Source organism: Euleptes europaea, chromosome 2 (assembly GCF_029931775.1).
Source record: "Euleptes europaea isolate rEulEur1 chromosome 2, rEulEur1.hap1, whole genome shotgun sequence".
NCBI classification, from domain to species: domain Eukaryota; kingdom Metazoa; phylum Chordata; class Lepidosauria; order Squamata; family Sphaerodactylidae; genus Euleptes; species Euleptes europaea.
In genome coordinates, this window is record NC_079313.1 from 20162843 (window position 1) to 20180559 (window position 17717).

Here is a 17717-nt window from a genome sequence, read left to right on the forward strand (position 1 = left end):
GAGGAAGCCTGTTCCACTGAGGAACCGCTTTAACTGTTAGCAAATTCTTCCTAATGTCTAGATGGAAACTCTTTTGATTTCATTTTAATCCATTGGTTCTGGTCCAACCTTCTGGGGCAACAGAAAACAACTTGGCACCATCCTCTATATGACAGCCCTTCAAGTACTTGAAGATGGTTATCATATCCCCTCTCAGTCTTCTTCTCTTCAGGCTAAACACACTCAGCTCCTTCAACCTTTCCTCATAGGACTTGGTCTCCAGACCCTTAGTCCATCAAAGTCAGTGTTGTCTACTCAGACTGGCAGCGGCTCTACAGGGTCTCAGGTAGAGAGGTCTTTCACATCACCTACTTGCCTAGTCCCTTTAACTGGAGATGCCGGGGATTGAACCTGGGGCCTTCTGCATGCCAAGCCATGCCCCCTCCTTTTATTCTACATACTAGCAGCCCTGGTAATGAGTTACTCCCAGCAGGAGAAAGTTGCCTTGTTCTCTTGTAAGCTACAACATGGCCCCGAATCAAGATCGCCACTGATCCCTCCTCACTCCGCCAAGCTAATAACGCTGCCCCTTACCTTTTAAAACTCACCAAAAATAATCTGTGAAGGGAGAGAAGGGGATAAACAGCATCATTACAAAATCTGGAATCTGTTTCTAAATGTTTGGAGCGGTTCATTTCATTGGAATATAATGAAGGCCACATGAACCTTCTTGGTGGAAAATCAAGATCTGAGGTGCATAGTCAGTGATTTCCAGAAAGGCCATATTAGAGATGTTTTATTCATGACCACATTAATACTAGTCATGACTTTCTCAATTGCAGTTCAGAAAATGCATTTTCCCCTCCTATTTCATGACTGGGAGGAAAATGTGCAAGTTTATTTACTAAAATTAAGCTTTCCATCACAATTGCACAAACTTTGGTCTTAACAGATTCTACATTTGGAGGAGGGGGATTCTGATCAAAGCTAAGCCATAAAGAGAGGCCCTTCAAAAAAAATCATGGCTATTCTTTGGGAAATCCCCACAAGGAGAACGTAAGAACATAAGAAAAGCTCTGCTGGATCAGACCAAGCCCATCAAGTCCAGCAGTCTGTTCACACAGTGGCCAACCAGGTGCCTCTAGGAAGCCCACAAATGAGACAACTGCATTATCCTGCCTGTGTTCCACAGCACCTAATATAATAGGCATGCTCATCGGATCCTGGAGAGAATAGGTATGCATCATGACTGGTGTTCATTTTTACTAGTAGCCATGGATCGCCCTCTCCTCCATGAACATGTCCACTCCCCTCTTAAAGCCTTCCAAGTTGGCAGCCGTCACCCCATCCTGGGGCAGGGAGTCCCACAATTTAACTCTGCATTGTGGGAAGAAATACTTCCTTTTATCTATTTTCAACCTCTCACCCTCCAGCTTCAGCAGATGACCCCGTGTTCTAGCATTATGAGAGAGAAAGAAAAGCTTCTCCATGTCCACTCTCTCTACCACACATAATTTTACAGACCCCTATCATATCTCCCCTTAACTGCCTTCTTTCCAAGCTAAACAGCCCTAAGCGTTTCAACCGATCCTCATAGGGCAGTTGCTCTGTCCCCCTGATGAACTTGGAGAGAAGGGTGCAACTGTGCTCCCCCCTCCAACAAACTTGCATGCTTCTCTCCTTGTGTTTGGCTTGGCGGGGGGGGGGGGGAGATGGATCAGAGTGGTATTGGGATCCCAGAGGGAGCAAAGTCCCGACGAGCTTCTGCTATGGTGTCATCCCCCTCCCCAATATTGGACTATTTTTCCTCAGTTCAAGTATGATGTGATATACCCAATCAGTTGTGCTCCGAGCAGAGGCTAGATGGGCATCTGTCAGCAATGCTGATTCTGTGACCTTAGGCAGATCATGAGAGGGACGGCATCTTGGCCATCTTCTGGGTATCGAGTAGGGGGTCACTGGGGGTGGGGAGTAGTTGTGAATTTCCTGCATTTGCAGGGGGTTGTATTAGATGACCCTGGTGGTCCCTTCCAATTCTATGATTATATGATTCTATATCACTGGGGCACAAGAAACTATGGGCAACATTCATCCTTGTATCTGATAGTCAAGGGCTGATCATCGTGCACATTTTAACAAATAAAATCTACACAACCGGGCCAGCCGCGGCTGTAATCCAGCATTTCTGGAAACCCAGGGGAACTCCTAGATTTGCTGCATATCTGCTTTGTAAAATAAATAAATTGGAGAGAGGGAGTAGAACCCCACCCCCCAATCTTAACAGGAATGTCTGGCCCTTTACAGACATTGCAAATAAATGCATCTGTGTTTGAGCTGCTTTTTCTGTTGCTATAGCAACCAGAGATGCCATGTAAAAATGTGGCCACGACCACCTGGAGCAGGTGGGGAGGGAAAGCGTGGTCCAGCTTTCCTTCTCCCACAAGCTGCTTCTGTCCCCTCCTTGCGATGCTAGTGGCACAGATGTGGTTGAGCGGATTCACCACTGTGTGCATCAGCGGTGAAGAGAGGGTGGGAGCAAATGGGATTCTCTCTTCCCTGCATTCCCTCACGGGTCCTCTGCATCCTGCAGAATGTGTCGGGGGATTCAAAACCATTCCCTAAAGCTTCCCTCTTGCCCCAAAAATGCAAACCTTCAAATCTTGCAAACGGGGGGGGGGGGGGAAGCATCATCTCTGCATATCAGCAATTAGATGCCCCCAGTTTATGCAGGAACAATTTGAAGCCACCACAAATAGATGTTAGAGAATCCCACCAAAGGCTTTCCGGTTCATGAGCTCTCTAGAAAAGAGGAGGCGGATACCTACATGGTGATTTTACATGTTGAGGCAGAAATTAAAGTTTTTATCTTTTTTTAAATTAAGTCAGAGGCTGACATCTGAACAGAGAATAAGGGTGTATGTTGACAGAAGAAATGAGGAGGTCACACTCTCACAGCTCAATATGAATACTTAAGGGATGATTAACTAAGCTTCTTCCAATTCAATGTTTAATTTCAAACATATAAAGTATTAGCTGGGACTTGTTTTATATGCTCCTCTTGGTTCATTGGTGAGAACAACATATTTCAGGAGGAGCAATTTCCCTATTTGCATAGCCTGGTATAGTGGCTTGGAGGAGGACGAGGAGAAGAAGAAGAATTGGTTTTTATATGCTGACTTTCTCTACCACTTAAGGAAGCATCAGACTGGCTTGCAATCACCTTCCCTTCCCCTCCCCACAACACACACCCTGTGAGGTCGGTGGGGCTGAGCGAGCTCTAAGAGAGCTGTGACTAGCCAAAAGTCACCCAGCTGGCTTCATGAGTAAGAGTGTGGAAACCAACCCAGTTCACCAGATTAGTATCCGCCACTCATGTCAAGGAGTGGGGAATCAAATCCGGTTCTCCAGATTAGAGTCCACCGCTCCAAACCAGCGCTCTTAACCACTACACACTGGCTCCCAAGACCAAGGTTCAAATCACCACTCTGCCATGGAAGCTATTGCTGTAACCTACCTCACAGGGTTGTGGAGAGGGAGAACAATACTGCGCTTTCGGTTTGTTTTCGGATGCTGCTGAGGTTCGACCTCCTGATCCAACAATTAAGCTAACTGACCATGGACTGGGTAGCCCCTCCCAGCCTAGATTTGGATACAGGTACCCCCTAACCTTTCCTTGGTCCTGATTCGGGGCGAGGAAGCTGAAGGGGTGGGCACCAGTTCAGAAGTTCACCAATCAATAAAACGAGTCTTGAGGGTAACCGGCAAGACGAGTTCTGAGTGTTTAAAGTGCTCTTATGATACAACAGCAACTATTAGAAAAAAAATTATTGTCTGAGCCCTTAACTGCGTACAACGGTGACGTCCTGAAGCCCTCGATGGAAATGCAATGAGATTGACTTCAATTAGGCCTACAGCAGCCGGCATGCCGCAAATTTCAACATGTACATAATCACCACATTAACTTGTTTTGTTCCATCTCCTTGGTTACATGTGATGACAGTTCTCGACTGGATCGCCTCGATCTTCCCTGGGGAAGTTCATCTCGAGCACGCCACCATGTCGAACAGCTTTGCACCAGCTCAGTAGCTGTTTGGTCATTGCAGCTTGTGTCTGCTTTGGATTCGACTAGCAGTGCGACCCCAACCACAGTGGTACCCTTCTAAGTGCACTGAAGCCAGTGGCCTTAGAAGGGTGTAACTCACTTTAGGATTGCACTGCAAATCATCTAAGTTACTGGACAAGAGGCAATATCCCTTGAGGTCATGGTTATTCAGGTCATTGAATTTACAAACTTATAAAGCACAGTTCGTCCCCCTCTTTGTACATTCTTTAAATAAGTGACATCAGGTAGACTTCAGTAGCTGCTTTTCACACCTGAGGAGTCACTCAGCTCGGTTCATGGACAGACACCAAAGGCACACAGAGACACCCAAGTAGCAAGCCTCAACTAAAAAACATATTTGGGCTTGGATCTTAAATCTTTCTTTTGTCTATAATGGAGGCAATCCTTTCCTCTAGCTTATGGTGCTTTTCAGATGTTGGTGTTGCATGAACAGAAGCTCCTAGCACTCAAGGAATATGTCCTGCAGTGGAGGAACACTCCCACCACAGAAAACAATGCAGTGCAAGTGGAAGTGAGGCTTAAAGATTCAAGTCTCCCCCTTTTTTTACTATGTGTCATTTTAAAATTGGAGGAGGCAGATGAGTAGTGAGGGATGACAAGACAGCACTCGAGTTGTGAGAGAAATGTGCAAATAAGACCCATCTGAATTTGTTCGAATGCGTCAGAATTGTGTACAGAATCCCTGCTTGTGATTAAAACTGGCACCTACACTAAACTAACAGATACTTTAGCATAATTATACAGCAGCGAAGGCAGGTCAGTGATCTGACTCCTAGGGAAGAAGAATGTGCTTGCAAACAGTAACCCGCTCTTTATTAACCATAAGCTCTTCCAAGGAGTATTCTCTTCCCTGTTCAGTCATGTGAAGAGGAAACATCACAGCAGAGACAGGATTTTGCACACAAATGTTCCAGTCACCAGAACCTCTAGATTACAGAACTTGGATACCTGGACTGGGAAAGTTACAGGGCAATCCTCAGCAATCCTACAATTCTAAGCCCATTGAAGTCTATGGCCTAACAAGGGTGTAACTCTGCTTAGGATAGCACTGCTAGTCAGAGAACACAGCAGTGTAAGGTAGCTTCATACATTTATGTTTCTTAGCAGAAGGGGTGGCCTTTCTATGAAGTAGCTATGGCAGACTATGGGTCTAACTAAAGGCAGCAGCAGCAAAAAGGATCTGATGCATAGGCCACGACCAATCAGGTGTTGCAAACTGAAGATTGTGGGTTCCTTGATGGAGTCAATTCATCTCATGTTGGGTCTTCCTCTTTTCCTACTGCCTTCCCTAGCATCATTGTCTTTTCCAGCGAGCACAAGGTATAGAGGAAAATTCAGCAAATGCAGGGGTAGCTTTTTCTGAAATGTTTCCTTTCCTCATTTTTGCACACCCCAGATTTAAGAGCATCGGAAGAATCCTTCTGGATCCATCCCAGGGTCCATACAGACCTGCGCTCTGCTTCAGCAGAGACCAGTCAGATGCTTTCAAGAAGCCCACAAGGCGGATACAAAGACAACAGCCATCCTGCTATCATTTTGCCCCAGCATCATATGTTCACAGGTATGCCCCCTCTGGATATATAACCATAGAATCATAGAGTTGGAAGGGTCCATACAGGCCATCTAGTCCAACCCCCTGCTCAATGCAGCTTCAGCCTAGAGCATCCCTGACAAGTGTTTGTCCAGCCTCTGCTCAAAGGCTGCCAGAGAGGGGGAGCTCACCACCTCCCTAGGTAGCTGATTCTACTGTCAAACAATTCTTACTGTAATTCCCACCCACCCCCTAATATCCAGCCAGTACCTTTCTGCCCACAATTTAAACCCATTATTGTGAGTCCTGTTTTCTGCTGTCAACAGGAACAGCTCCCTGCCCGCCTCCAAGTGACAACCCTTCAAATACTTAAAGAAAGCAATCATATCCCCTCTCAGCGTCCTCTTCTCCAGACTAAACATTCCCAACTCCCTCAGTCTTTCCTCATAGGGCTTGGTCTCCAGCCTCCTGACCATCCTTGTTGCTCTCCTCTGCACCCGCTCGACTCTGTCCACATCCTTTTTGAAGTGGAGACTGCACACAATACTCCAGGCGCGGACTGACCAATGCAGTGTACAGTGGAACTATGATATGTTGCGATTGGGATGTTATGCCTCTATTGATGCACCCCAAGATCTCATTAGCTTTTTTGACACTGAAACACAGTGTATGGAGGTTCCACTCAACTATCACAAGTAATAGCTTTTGATAATATTGCTTCCTGTGTGTTCCAACATGAGAATAGCCTGTTCATCATAAGAATGCCTAAAAACATTTGCCACTGGCTTTTTCTTTCCTATGAAATCTACTTGGGGTGGGGGTCTTCAGTATTTTCTTCAGACCCCGATTCAGAGAAATCATTGCCTGGCCATCAAGGGCTGTGACTCATGCTCTCCCCCACTGTATGTGCATTAAACAGGCTGTGGTCCTTGCAACTATAAAACCAGCTCAGCAACCTTGAGCATAACTTCTCCATATCATTAAGCACCTCTGGGCAACAGGCATGAATTGCTGGACTTGGGGCCATAATAAGCACCTAAATGGGTTTCACATGCTGCTCTGCCCAGCTAAAAACCAAATCATCTGGGATATTCCATACATGCCGTACGAGCATGGCCAGTGAGCTACTTTCACGTGGCGTTTCGCTAGCACTGGGTGCCGCGGACCATTTGCACCATGTGCCCCACTGAAGTAAAAGAGACTTGTCAAAGAGCCCGTTCATTTCCCTGGGTCTTTGCAGGAGGGAGTTGCATTGGATAGCCTCCACCAGCTGCAATTCAGCAAAAGCCGCAGGAAGGTTCTTAGCTTTTTAAAAAATGATTTAATATTCTAAAATAAAGCCCACGCCTAACACAAAAAAGCAGTATGAGAAGCAATGCTTCGAGCATTTGCTTTCTCGTTTCCTGCTGGGAGAGATGCCTACCAGGTGAGAAGCAGCCGTTTCCAGGGCAGGAAAAAGGAGTGGAAAGGCCAAGCATAAATGATGGTGTGGGTCAGGATGCAGTCCCTGTGCTTCTACTTGGCCATTTTTCAGATAGAATCATAGAGTTGGGACCGTCAGGGTCATCTAGTCCAACCCCCTGCACAATGCAGGAAATTCACAACTACCTCCCACACACACCCCCAGTGACCCCTACTCCATGCCCAGACAATGGCCAAGATGCCCTCCCTCTCATCATCTGCTTAAGGTCATAGAATCGGCATTGCTGACAGATCTATCCTCTTCTTAAAAACCTCCAGGGAAGGAGAGCTCACCACCTCCTGAGGAAGTCTGTTCCACTGAGGAACTGCTCTATTAGAAAATTCTTTCCAGTGTCTAGACTAGATGTATGTATGAATGTATATGTCCATGTTCAGGATCCTAACGCATTCTCGCATCACACCAAGAATAGGAACCTGGGTTGAGGCTATTGAGAAGAATAGATGACATGATGCAGAGAGGATCGAGCTCAGTTCTCCTTGGTTCCCACTCAGTATGCGTCAAAGCAGAATGATTGGAGCTTGAGAGGAAATTGAGTTGGGTACAAGGAAGGAGAAGAAGGAAAAGGAGAAGGAGAGTTGGTTTTTATATGCCGACTTTCTCTACCACTTAAGGAAGAATCAAACCAGCTTACAATCACCTTCCCTTCCCCTCCCCACAACAGACACCCTGCAAGGTAGTTGGGGCTGAGAGAGCTGTAAGAGAGCTGTGACTAGCCCAAGGTCACTCATCTGGCTTCATGTGGAGGCATGGGGAAACCAACCCAGTTCACCAGATTAGCCTCTGCCGCTCATGTGGAGGAGTGGGGAATCAAACCTGGTTCTCCAGATCAGAGTCCTCTGCTCCAAACCACAGCTTTTAACCACTACACCATGCTGGCTCTGCCACAAATACTGCCTGACTGAGTCAACAAGTTGGCTGACATGTGCCTTGCTCATTCTAATGATCTCCGTTTCACTATTTTTCAAATAAGCAGTAGGGGAAAATGCATTAATACCACTTTTGAAAATCAGACTTCCCAGTTTTGTTACAGGCTATGCATGTGTGGAGGAAGGATTCTCAGGGTGCATCCCTAGCTGGATGAAGAATCACAGGCCTGAACAAATGCTACATGTGCAATTTCCCAGCTCCACATCTCAATACACACATCTGGAACTTTGTAGTAGCCAAAGCTGGAATCCCCACACCCCCAGTTATCTGGGAGGGAAGCAGGTAAGTGGATTCAGTTCCCTTCCCCAGTCTTCACCAACAACAGACTGGCAATATTGCAGCTCCTTTTACCAGGTTGCGCATGCACCCTTGAATTCTGTTGGATCGTGGCCACGTTTTGCAGTAACTGCTTCACAGAACCAATAGATCAGTTACAACCTCCCCTGTCTTTCTCTCAAGGAGCATAGGACATTGCACATTTAATTACAGGGAGGGAAAAGGACACCACATGGGACCATGAACACATGAGGCTGCCTGAGTCAGAGCCTTGGTCTATCCAAGGTCAATATTATCTACTCTGGCTGGCAGCAGCTCTTCAGGGTCTCAGGAAGAGGTCTCTCACATCATTTGATACCTGATCCTTTTAACTGGAGATGCTAGGGAATTGAACTTGGGTTCTTCTGCAGGCAAAGCAGATGCTCTGCCACTGATATGGCCCCTGATTTAGGCTGCCTTATCCTGAATCAGACCCTTGGTCTAGCAAGGCCATTACTAGCTACTCTGACTAATAGTGGCTCTCCAGGGTCTCAAGCGGACATCTTTCACATTGCTTTCTACTTCATCCTTTTAACTGGAGATGCCAGTGATAGAACCTGGGACCTTCTGTCTGCCAGGCAAATGGTGAGCCAAAGGGGCCAGTCCTATGAAAAACAGGAGGAAGTTCTCAGGAGAAAGACAGTATGTAAATATTTTATAGAAGTAAATTAACATAAGTAGAATCATACAATCATAGAGTTGGAAGGGGCCATACAGGCCAGCTAGTCCAACCCCCATGTTTAATGCAGGATCAGCCTAGACTAGAGCATCCCTGACAAGTGCTTGTCCAGCCTCTGATTAAAGACTGCCAGTCAGAGCAAGCTCACCACTTCCCTAGGTAGCTGATTCCACTGTCAAACAACTCTTATGTAAAAATAAAATAAAATAAATTACAGAAGCAAGTGGTTGTGTGTAGATTGAAAGAATATTAGAATATATAAAATGTATTAAAACTGCTCTATTGTATATTGGAGGAGGATCTTGTCACAGATATGAAGTATGAAGAGTGTGTGATGTATGTGAAGTTGTTTATGTTTCAATATATATATATTAAAATACTAATATCCAGCCGGTACCTTTCAGCCCGCAATTCAAACCCATTATTGCGAGTCCTATCCTCTGCTGCCAACAGGGAAAACTCCCTGCCCTCCTCTAAGTGACAAATAAATTCTTAGCACCGTCTGTTATGCAATACTATCATGTATTAAGTGCCTATTGGGGACAGTACTTGAACCCAGAGTGATGTTCTCCAGCCAAGAGTCTGTGGGATCAGTGGATGTAAGAGCACAAAGTGGAACAGACAGGAACTAATGCTGTGTTGAACACATAAAGCTGCCTTAGACTGAAATAGACCATTAGAACATAAGAAAAGCCATGCTGGTTCAGACCAAGGCCCATGAAGTCCAGCAGTCTGTTCACACAGTGGCCAACAGGGTGCCTCTAGGAAGCCCCCAAACAAGACGACTGCAGCAGCACCATCCTGCCTGTGTTCCACAGCACCTAAGATAACAGGCCTGCTCCTCTGATCCTGCAGAGAATAGGTATGCATCATGACTAGTATTCATGAGTAGTAGTCTACTCATTGACACCAGTAGACCTTGATCGTGGGTATCTGAGTGATACCGCTGGAAACAGGATGTAGCATTATCCTGCGTGTGTTCCACAACACCTAATATAATCAGCATGCTCCTCTAATACTAGAGAGAATAGGTATGCATCTTGACCAGCATTCACTTTGGGGGTTACAGCACTTTGTATTCCCAGCAACGTATTAAGAGTTTGAAAATGTTATAAAAAACATCGCTTTAAAAGGGTTTTTGGATACCACGGCTTATAAATGGTTGGAAGACGTCTTCACAGCTAAAGGGGCCAAACAAAGTGCGAACAGTATTTTTTATAACGTTTTCAAACTCTTAATACATTGGTGGGAATACATAGAAAGTGTGAACAGTATTTTTTACAACGTTTTCAAACTCTTAATACATCGCTGGGAATACAAGTGCGGTAACAGCCTTTGTCTAGTAGCCATGAATTCCCCTCTCCTCCATGAACATGTCCACTCCCCTCTTAAAGCCTTCCAAGTTGGCAGCCATCCTCACATCCTGGGGCAGGGAGTGCCATAATCTAACTATGGTCTGTCAAGGTCAGTCTAGTCTACTCTGACTGACCATGGTTCTCCAGGGTCTCGGGCAGACATCTTTCAGATCACCAACTGCTTCTTCCTCTTTAAACCAAAGATGCCATGGACCAAACCAGGGCCCTTCTCCATGCAAAGCCATGCTCTACCACTGCCCCTCACCAGGCAAGTCTCTTAGTATTTGCATCAAACTTGGCCGACCCAGGAACTTTGCACTGCCTTCTAGTCGCAGGGGCAGATGTTGCACACCCCTATTCCCTTCTGTGCCTGATGAAGACTCCAAGGCTTTTGGCAGGCGCGGATTGCTCGCTAGGCTAATTCTCAGCCTCCGGAGTTCAGAGCACCCACGCAGCATCTGATTTCTCAGGACCAGACACAGTGATGCCTCATCTAGAGAACAGTTTCCATCAGGGTTTGACACAGTCAAAATTCTAAATGTCCCCCACCCTTGACCCGGTGCCGCAAAACCTCTTAACACCACAGTTCCCCTTTTGGTGCATTTCCTACAACGTTTTCTGTGAAGCTATATAACGAAGAGAAGAAGAAGAGGTGGTTTTTATATGCCGACTTTCTCTGCCGCTTAAGGGAGAATCAAACCGGCTTACAAACACTTTCCCTTCCCCTCCCCGCAACAGACACCTTGTGAGGTAGGTGGGGCTGAGAGAGTTCTGTGATTAGCCCAAGGTCACCCAGCTGGCTTCGTGTGTAGGAGTGGGGAAACCAACCCAGTTCACTAGATTCGCCTCCGCCACTCATGTGGAGGAGTGGGGAATCAAACCCGGTTCTCCAGAACAGAGTCCACCGCTCCAAACCACCACTCTTAACCACTACACCACGCTGGCTCTCAAAACTCAAAAACTTGTGCACCGTTTTGTGGGCTTAATAGAAGCCATTTTGTTTCCGCATTTGGAGATGTCTCAAAACGGCTGCCTCCAACCCCTCCCCTTTTTTGGTCTTCATATTAGTGTGCTGATTGGTCGAGAAGGCACAGAACTGTGGACCTTCAAGCACTTGGTGGACCCCCTGCGGTCCTGCCTCTCTGCATTCTGGGTGATCTGTGGAGAAGCAGTGGAGATCTGGTGGAATTGGGCAACAGTGTCGACAAAAATACAGAGATGCTGTATGGGGAGGTGTGGGGCGGAGCCGCAAATGTATCCCTGTGATGAACTTCAGCATCTCCGTGCCTATAAAAACCAGCTCCTGGTTTCTGTCACATTCCTGCATCACCCCAATTAGGAGGAGGAGGAAGAGGAAGAAGAGGAAGAGGAAGAAGAGTTGGTTTTTATATGCTGACTTTCTCTACAACTTAAGGGAGACTTAAACCGGCTTACGATCACCGTCCCTTCCCTTCCCCACAACAGATCCCCTGTGAGGTAGGTGGGGCTGAGAGAGCTCTAACAGAGCTGTAACTTGCTCAAAGTCTCCAGCTGGCTTTTTGTGTAGGAGTGGGGCAACAAATCCCATTCACCACATTAGCCTCCACCGCTCATGTAGAGGAGTGGGGAATCACATCCGGATCTCCAGATTAGAGTCCACCGCTGCAAACCACTTAACCACTACACCATGCTGGCTCTCACACCACATAGAAATGTGCAGAGGAGGGGGTGCGGTTATGCAGATTAGGCCAGGATTGATCCAGAGTGGTTCTCTTGGAGTTCTACTGGAGAAAATTAAATGGGTTGCAGGCTGGGGCAAACAGAGAATGGCCTTGCTCCAAACATTGCCACCTCCACGTGAAAAACAGGCAGATTTAACCCCAATACCAGTGATGTCCTAAATATCTTTTTACTGGGGTGTATTCAGCCATCCTCCAGGTAGCCTTCCTCCAATCTAAGGATGCTTCCTCCAATTTAAGTGGCTCTTTCATTGTAGGACGCCTCTTTAGATTGGAGGAAGGCTACCTGGAGGACACACTCCAGTAAAAAGATTTAAAAATATATTTTTACCGGGGTGTATTCAGACATCCTCCAGGTAGCCATCCCCCAACTTAAGTGTTTTTTATTCCAATGAGAGCCACTTAAATTGGAGGAAGCATCCTTAGATTGGAGGAAGACTTCAGACTTGTTGGGGTATAAATATTGTAATCAATAAATAAACTTTGCTCCGTAGAGTGGAAGGATGGGGTAGGATCCACCCCATTTTCTCCCATGGATACGAATAGCTGCCATGCATTCCTATGGAGGAAAGTAAAGTCCAGGAAGGCAGGGAGAGTCAGACAGGGATTTCACTTTTGGTGCTGGGTGGTCTGGGTTCTGCTGACAGGGCCCATACAGGAAATGGCACCATGCGTATATTGAGACACTCCGATAGAGCATGGTCAATATTGTAACAATACAGGTCCTCCCTCCTTAATCACCAGCACAAATATTGAACCACTATATCAAGCCAGGTGCCAAGTCCTAGGTGAAGGTGAGTAGCGCAATGATAACAACAGAAGGAGTAAAACACCACGCACACTGTGCACCCACAACACCACACACCCCTTCACTCCGCATGCATCAGTGTGGAGCTCAATCGCTTTCTAGTTCACTGCCCATAATCAGGAACTCAAATTGGAATCTCACTCCATATATAAATGTGTGGTGGAAGGGTGGGGTGGGGGAAATAAAACCTCAGCCTTTAAATCCCTTTTGTTGTGCACACGAAAGGCTAGCAAAAGTGTACACAAGAAACTTGGGCAGCATTAGGAGATTTTGAGCATGGCCCCAAGAGAGATGTTGAGGAGCTGTCCATGGTACTCAGGGAAAGAAATCTCCCTTTAGCGCATTTGGGCGGGAGGGGGGGCACTGGGTACCTCCTTTGAACCCATGAACACATGAAGCTGCCTTATATCAAATCAGACCCTTGGCCCATCAAAGTCAGTATTGTCTACTCAGATCAGCAGTGGCTCTCCAGGGTCTCAGGCAGAGGTCTTTCACATCACCTACCTGCCTGGTCCCTTTAACTGGAGATGCTGGGGATTGAACCTGCATGCCAAGCAGATGCTCTACCGCTGAACCACAGCCCCTCCCCGAAATCAAGTTACTAGTCCTTATGACTGCACATGAACACCTGAAGCTGCCTTCTACTGAATCAGACCCTTGGTTCATCAAAGTCAGTATTGTCTACTCAGACCAGTAGCGGCTCTCCAGGGTCTCAGGCAGAGGTCTTTCACATCACCTACTTGCCTAGTCCCTTTAACTGGAGATGCCAGGGATTGAACCTGGGACTTTTTGCATGCCAAGCAGATCAAGACAGATCTGATGCTGATCAAGGTCCCAAGATTGCTCAGCCTTTGTGGTTCAATGAGGGGACAAAGAGGGAAAGCCTCCCTCCCCCCAATCTGGCAGCACGGGTGTGAGAAGAACAGCTCAAAGAGCTGTTTGTCAGACTAGCTAGCGCCCGAAATCTGCAATACAAAAACCTGGCGGGGGGGGGGGGGAACGGTGGGCGTAGGTGGCCTTGAGGTAGTTAAGGCACTTATGCTATGCATCAGCATCTTATGTATTGCACTCCAAAAAAGGGGGGTAGCTTTGATTAGTTCACTGCAACAGCTGAGTGCAAGGTAATGTGCAGAGCCCCAGCTGGATCCATCTCCCTACTTCAAGTGGCATGAGTCCAGTTTCCTAAGTCTTTGGGGTCTCATTCAGTCTTGGAACAAAGACCACCCCCTCTCCCCAAGAGTGTTTAAAGTTCCAAATTAGGGACAGGAGATACCTTGGGGGACTCAAAATCCCTCCCCCCCCCATTTAATTCTGTAGGATTATTATTGCAGAAAAACAAAAAGGTGTGTGGTACATTGGTCTCAAAAGTTATGCTTGGGCTCTGGCTTAATGTTAATAGATACTTTTTTCAAAATCAATGTTGTTCACAGAGGAAGAAAATGGTAGGATTTGTTTTTTAAAATACATATCTATATACCTCTATATCTCTAAGATGTAGAGATAAGGGGGTCTTTAGTGAAAAGGGACCCAAAATTTGCTCTGCCCAAATCACTATTATTAGCCAGTAACAAGGCAAGAATCACTAGAAAAGACAGTCATGCTAGGAAAAGCTGAGGGCAGCAGGAAAAGAGGAAGACCCAACAAGAGATGGATCGACTCTATAAAGGAAGCCACGGCCCTCAGTTTGCAAGATCTGAGCAAGGCTGTCAAAGATAGGACATTTTGGAGGACATTGATTCATAGGGTTGCCATGATTTGGAAGCGACTTGATGGCACTTAACACACACTCACACAACAAGGCAATTCTTCTCACTAGCTCAGTCCTGTAAAATATGCCAGGTTTGACACCAGAGTTCCTTGGCCTAACCAAGAGTTCTGTGCAGTTTGAAAGACTGCCTGCTCTTTGGAGCGTGCCAAAGTTGTTCCAGCCAAAGGCACTGCAGCTCCTACCAAACATGCATTCCTTACCAAAAGGCCAGGAGTGCATCAAAGTGTGCCTTGCTAAGTATACTACGCAGAAGTATACAGGGAATCTTTCCAAAAGGCCGAAGGAGTTTCCCGAGGTGGCAAGAAACTTGGGCTTGGGGGGGGGAAGCTCCTGCTTCGAGACCAACTCCAACTCTCCTTTGCAAAGGCATCCCCAGAGAGAGGGCTAGAGAACCTGTAGCCCTGCACAGCAGGAAGGAGCCTTAGCGGTCTCTTCCACAGAGCCCTTCTTCCAAGAAGCTGGGCTGTGGCATCCTTGAGAGAGCCAGCCAAGCCAGCCTGCCCCTCCAGGCCAGCCCACGGAGAGAGCTGGAGCAGGGGAAAACACACATGATACTTATACTGGATCAGACCCTTGGTCCATCAAAGTCAATATTATCTACTCAGACAGGCAGCGGCTCTCGGGGTCTCAGGCAGAGGTCTTTCACATCACCTACTTGCCTGGTCTCTTTAACTGGAGATGCTGGGGACTGAACCTGGGACCTTCTGCAAGCCAAGCAGATGCTCTACCACTGAGCCACAGCCCCTCCCCTAAAAGTCTTACAATTTAGGTGAACACATGGAGCTGCCTTATACTGGATCAGACCCTTGGTCCATCAAAGTCAGTATTGTCTACTCAGACTGGCAGCAGCTCTCCAGGGTCTCAGGCAGGGGTCTTTCACATCACCTACTTGCCTGGTCTCTTTAACTGGAGATGCTGGGGATTGAACCTGGGACCTCCTGCACGCCGAGCAGATGCTCTCCCACTGAGCCAGAGCCACTCCCCTAAAAGTCATACAATTTAGGTGAACACATGGAGCTGCCTTATACTGAATCAGCCCCTTGGTCCATCAAAGTCAGCATGGTCTACTCAGACCAGCAGCGGCTCTCCAGGGTCTCAGGCGGAGGTCTTTTACATCACCTCCTGGCCTAGTCCCTTTAACGCAGTGGTTCCCAACCTGGGATCTGGGGACCGCCGGGGTGTGCGCGTGCAGAATTATTGCAAGGGGTCCACGGAACCAGATGTGCACAAAGCGGTGTCATTTTGATCTTTTCCGCCTTATGTATTTTCTCCACCAGCAGATTCTAACCGGACAGTTAGTATCGTACGGGGGTCTGCAAAAGGTTCAGAAGGGCTTCTCAAACTTGAAAAGGTTGGGAACCCCTGCTTTAACTGGAGATGCCGGGGATTGAGCCTGGGACCTCCTGCACGCCGAACCCATGCTGTACCACTGAGCCTGAGAGAGGCAGATTTGGGCAGTGGGGAAAGCCGGGGAGGGATCAAGAGCAACCCTAGGCAGGGAAAGGGGAGGGGAGCGCCGCATCCACCTCTCTCTCGAGGTGGTCCGGCTACCCAAGGGAAGGGGAGAGCCAGGCTTACCTTCAGCCTGACCCGGCGTGTCCAGAACCAGCTGGGGAAGGAAGACTGGGTTGGGTACAGCGGGGAAGGGGTGGGGGGGGGTAAAGGATATGGCCAGTCGATCAGCTTCTTGGCGTATTTCCTGACCACGTTGTCCTCTCCGAAGATGAAGAGGGAGCGGTTGACGGTGAAGCAGTTCTGGCGGACGGGGATGGGGTTGTAGAGGGCCATGGTCCGGGCCCGCTGGGCTTTCGTCTGCTTGTAGGCGCCCGGGGTGCCCCCCGGAGGGGCAGGGGGTCCCTGGCGGCTCCGGCTCTGCTCGGCGGCGCCCTCGCCGGACCCCAGCCGGCCGGCCATCGCCTCGCCGAAGCGGGCCATCCTGGAAAGGCAAAGAGAGAGGTGATCCCAGCGAGGCCCCCCTTTCCCCCCAAAGTCGCGGAGAGAGGCGAGGGGGCGGCGGTCCCAGGAGAGCCCCCTCCCCTGTATACGGTCTTTCCTTCCTCCCCGGGGCGATGGGTTTTAAAGCCACGCGTTCAAGGGCTCCTCCATCCCCCGGGAAGCCACGCCGGGCGGCCAGGCGGGCGATCCTTTTCAACGCAAAACCGGGTCCAGAGAAAGCATCTCTTTCGGGGAGGGGGGGGAAAGCCCCCCGCCGGGGAAAAATAAAAAATCAGCCAGCCCGCAAAGCCAAAACCATGGCCAGTCTCGCAGAGAATCGTCCTAAATGGTGGCTGGGGGGCGTTTTCCCCCCCTGGGGGGGCGGCGAGCTCAGATCCTGTCCCCTCTCCTTCCTCGCAGCTCTCTGCGCTGAGGCTGGGCTTTAAACCAGACGCATCCTTTCTCCTCCTCCTCTTCCTCCTCCTCCTCCTGGCTTTGTTTTACAGGCAATCCAAAAAAAAAAAAAATCACACACCCCTCCAGGGGTGTCCCCCACGCCAGCTTCTTGCCCGGACCCCCAACCCAGGACGCGATCTAGAGGCGCGGGGGGGCGGCTGTCAAAAAGCAGGCAGGGGAGGGGGGCTGCCGCCCTCCCGGCCTTGCCATCTGCCCGTCAGGAAGGGGGGGGGGGCATCGCAATTGGGCGAGCGCGGGAGGGGAGGGAAGAGGTGGGGAAACAGGTTGCAGGAGCGCACGGGAACTTCCTCGCGCTCGGCTCCCTCTTCCTCCTCCTCCCCGGCAGGGAAAGGGTCTCTTTTGCCTCCCTCTTGGCCGGGGAGGGGGGAGGAAGAAGCCTCCCTCTTTCCCCCCCCCCCACTCCTACCCACGTCCCTTTCACGAGAGAATTAAAGAAAATTGCCTGGGGTTGGGGAGGGGGAGATGCTACGCCTGGCTTTGGAGGCGGCTTCTGCGCTTGCGAGGTTTCAGCGTGCCGTTCAAGCCGTCAGCCTCTCCATCCCTCCATCCAGCCTTGCTTCTGTTGAGCAACCAGATCAGTCCTGCCAAGGGAGGACCGGAAAGCAGGGGAGAGGGCTGC

General features: G+C 48.6%; 1 protein-coding gene across 1 annotated transcript in view; it reads right to left on the reverse strand.

The window, feature by feature from the left end:
• Positions 1-16621, reverse strand: part of CACNA1E (calcium voltage-gated channel subunit alpha1 E) — a 430764-nt gene extending 414143 nt beyond the window's left edge. Inside the window, exon 1 of the mRNA XM_056844152.1 lies at positions 16356-16621. Within this exon, the coding sequence (XP_056700130.1) occupies positions 16356-16621 (266 nt within the window). The remainder of the gene's footprint in view (positions 1-16355) is intronic.
• Between the last annotated feature and the right edge of the window lie 1096 nt (positions 16622-17717).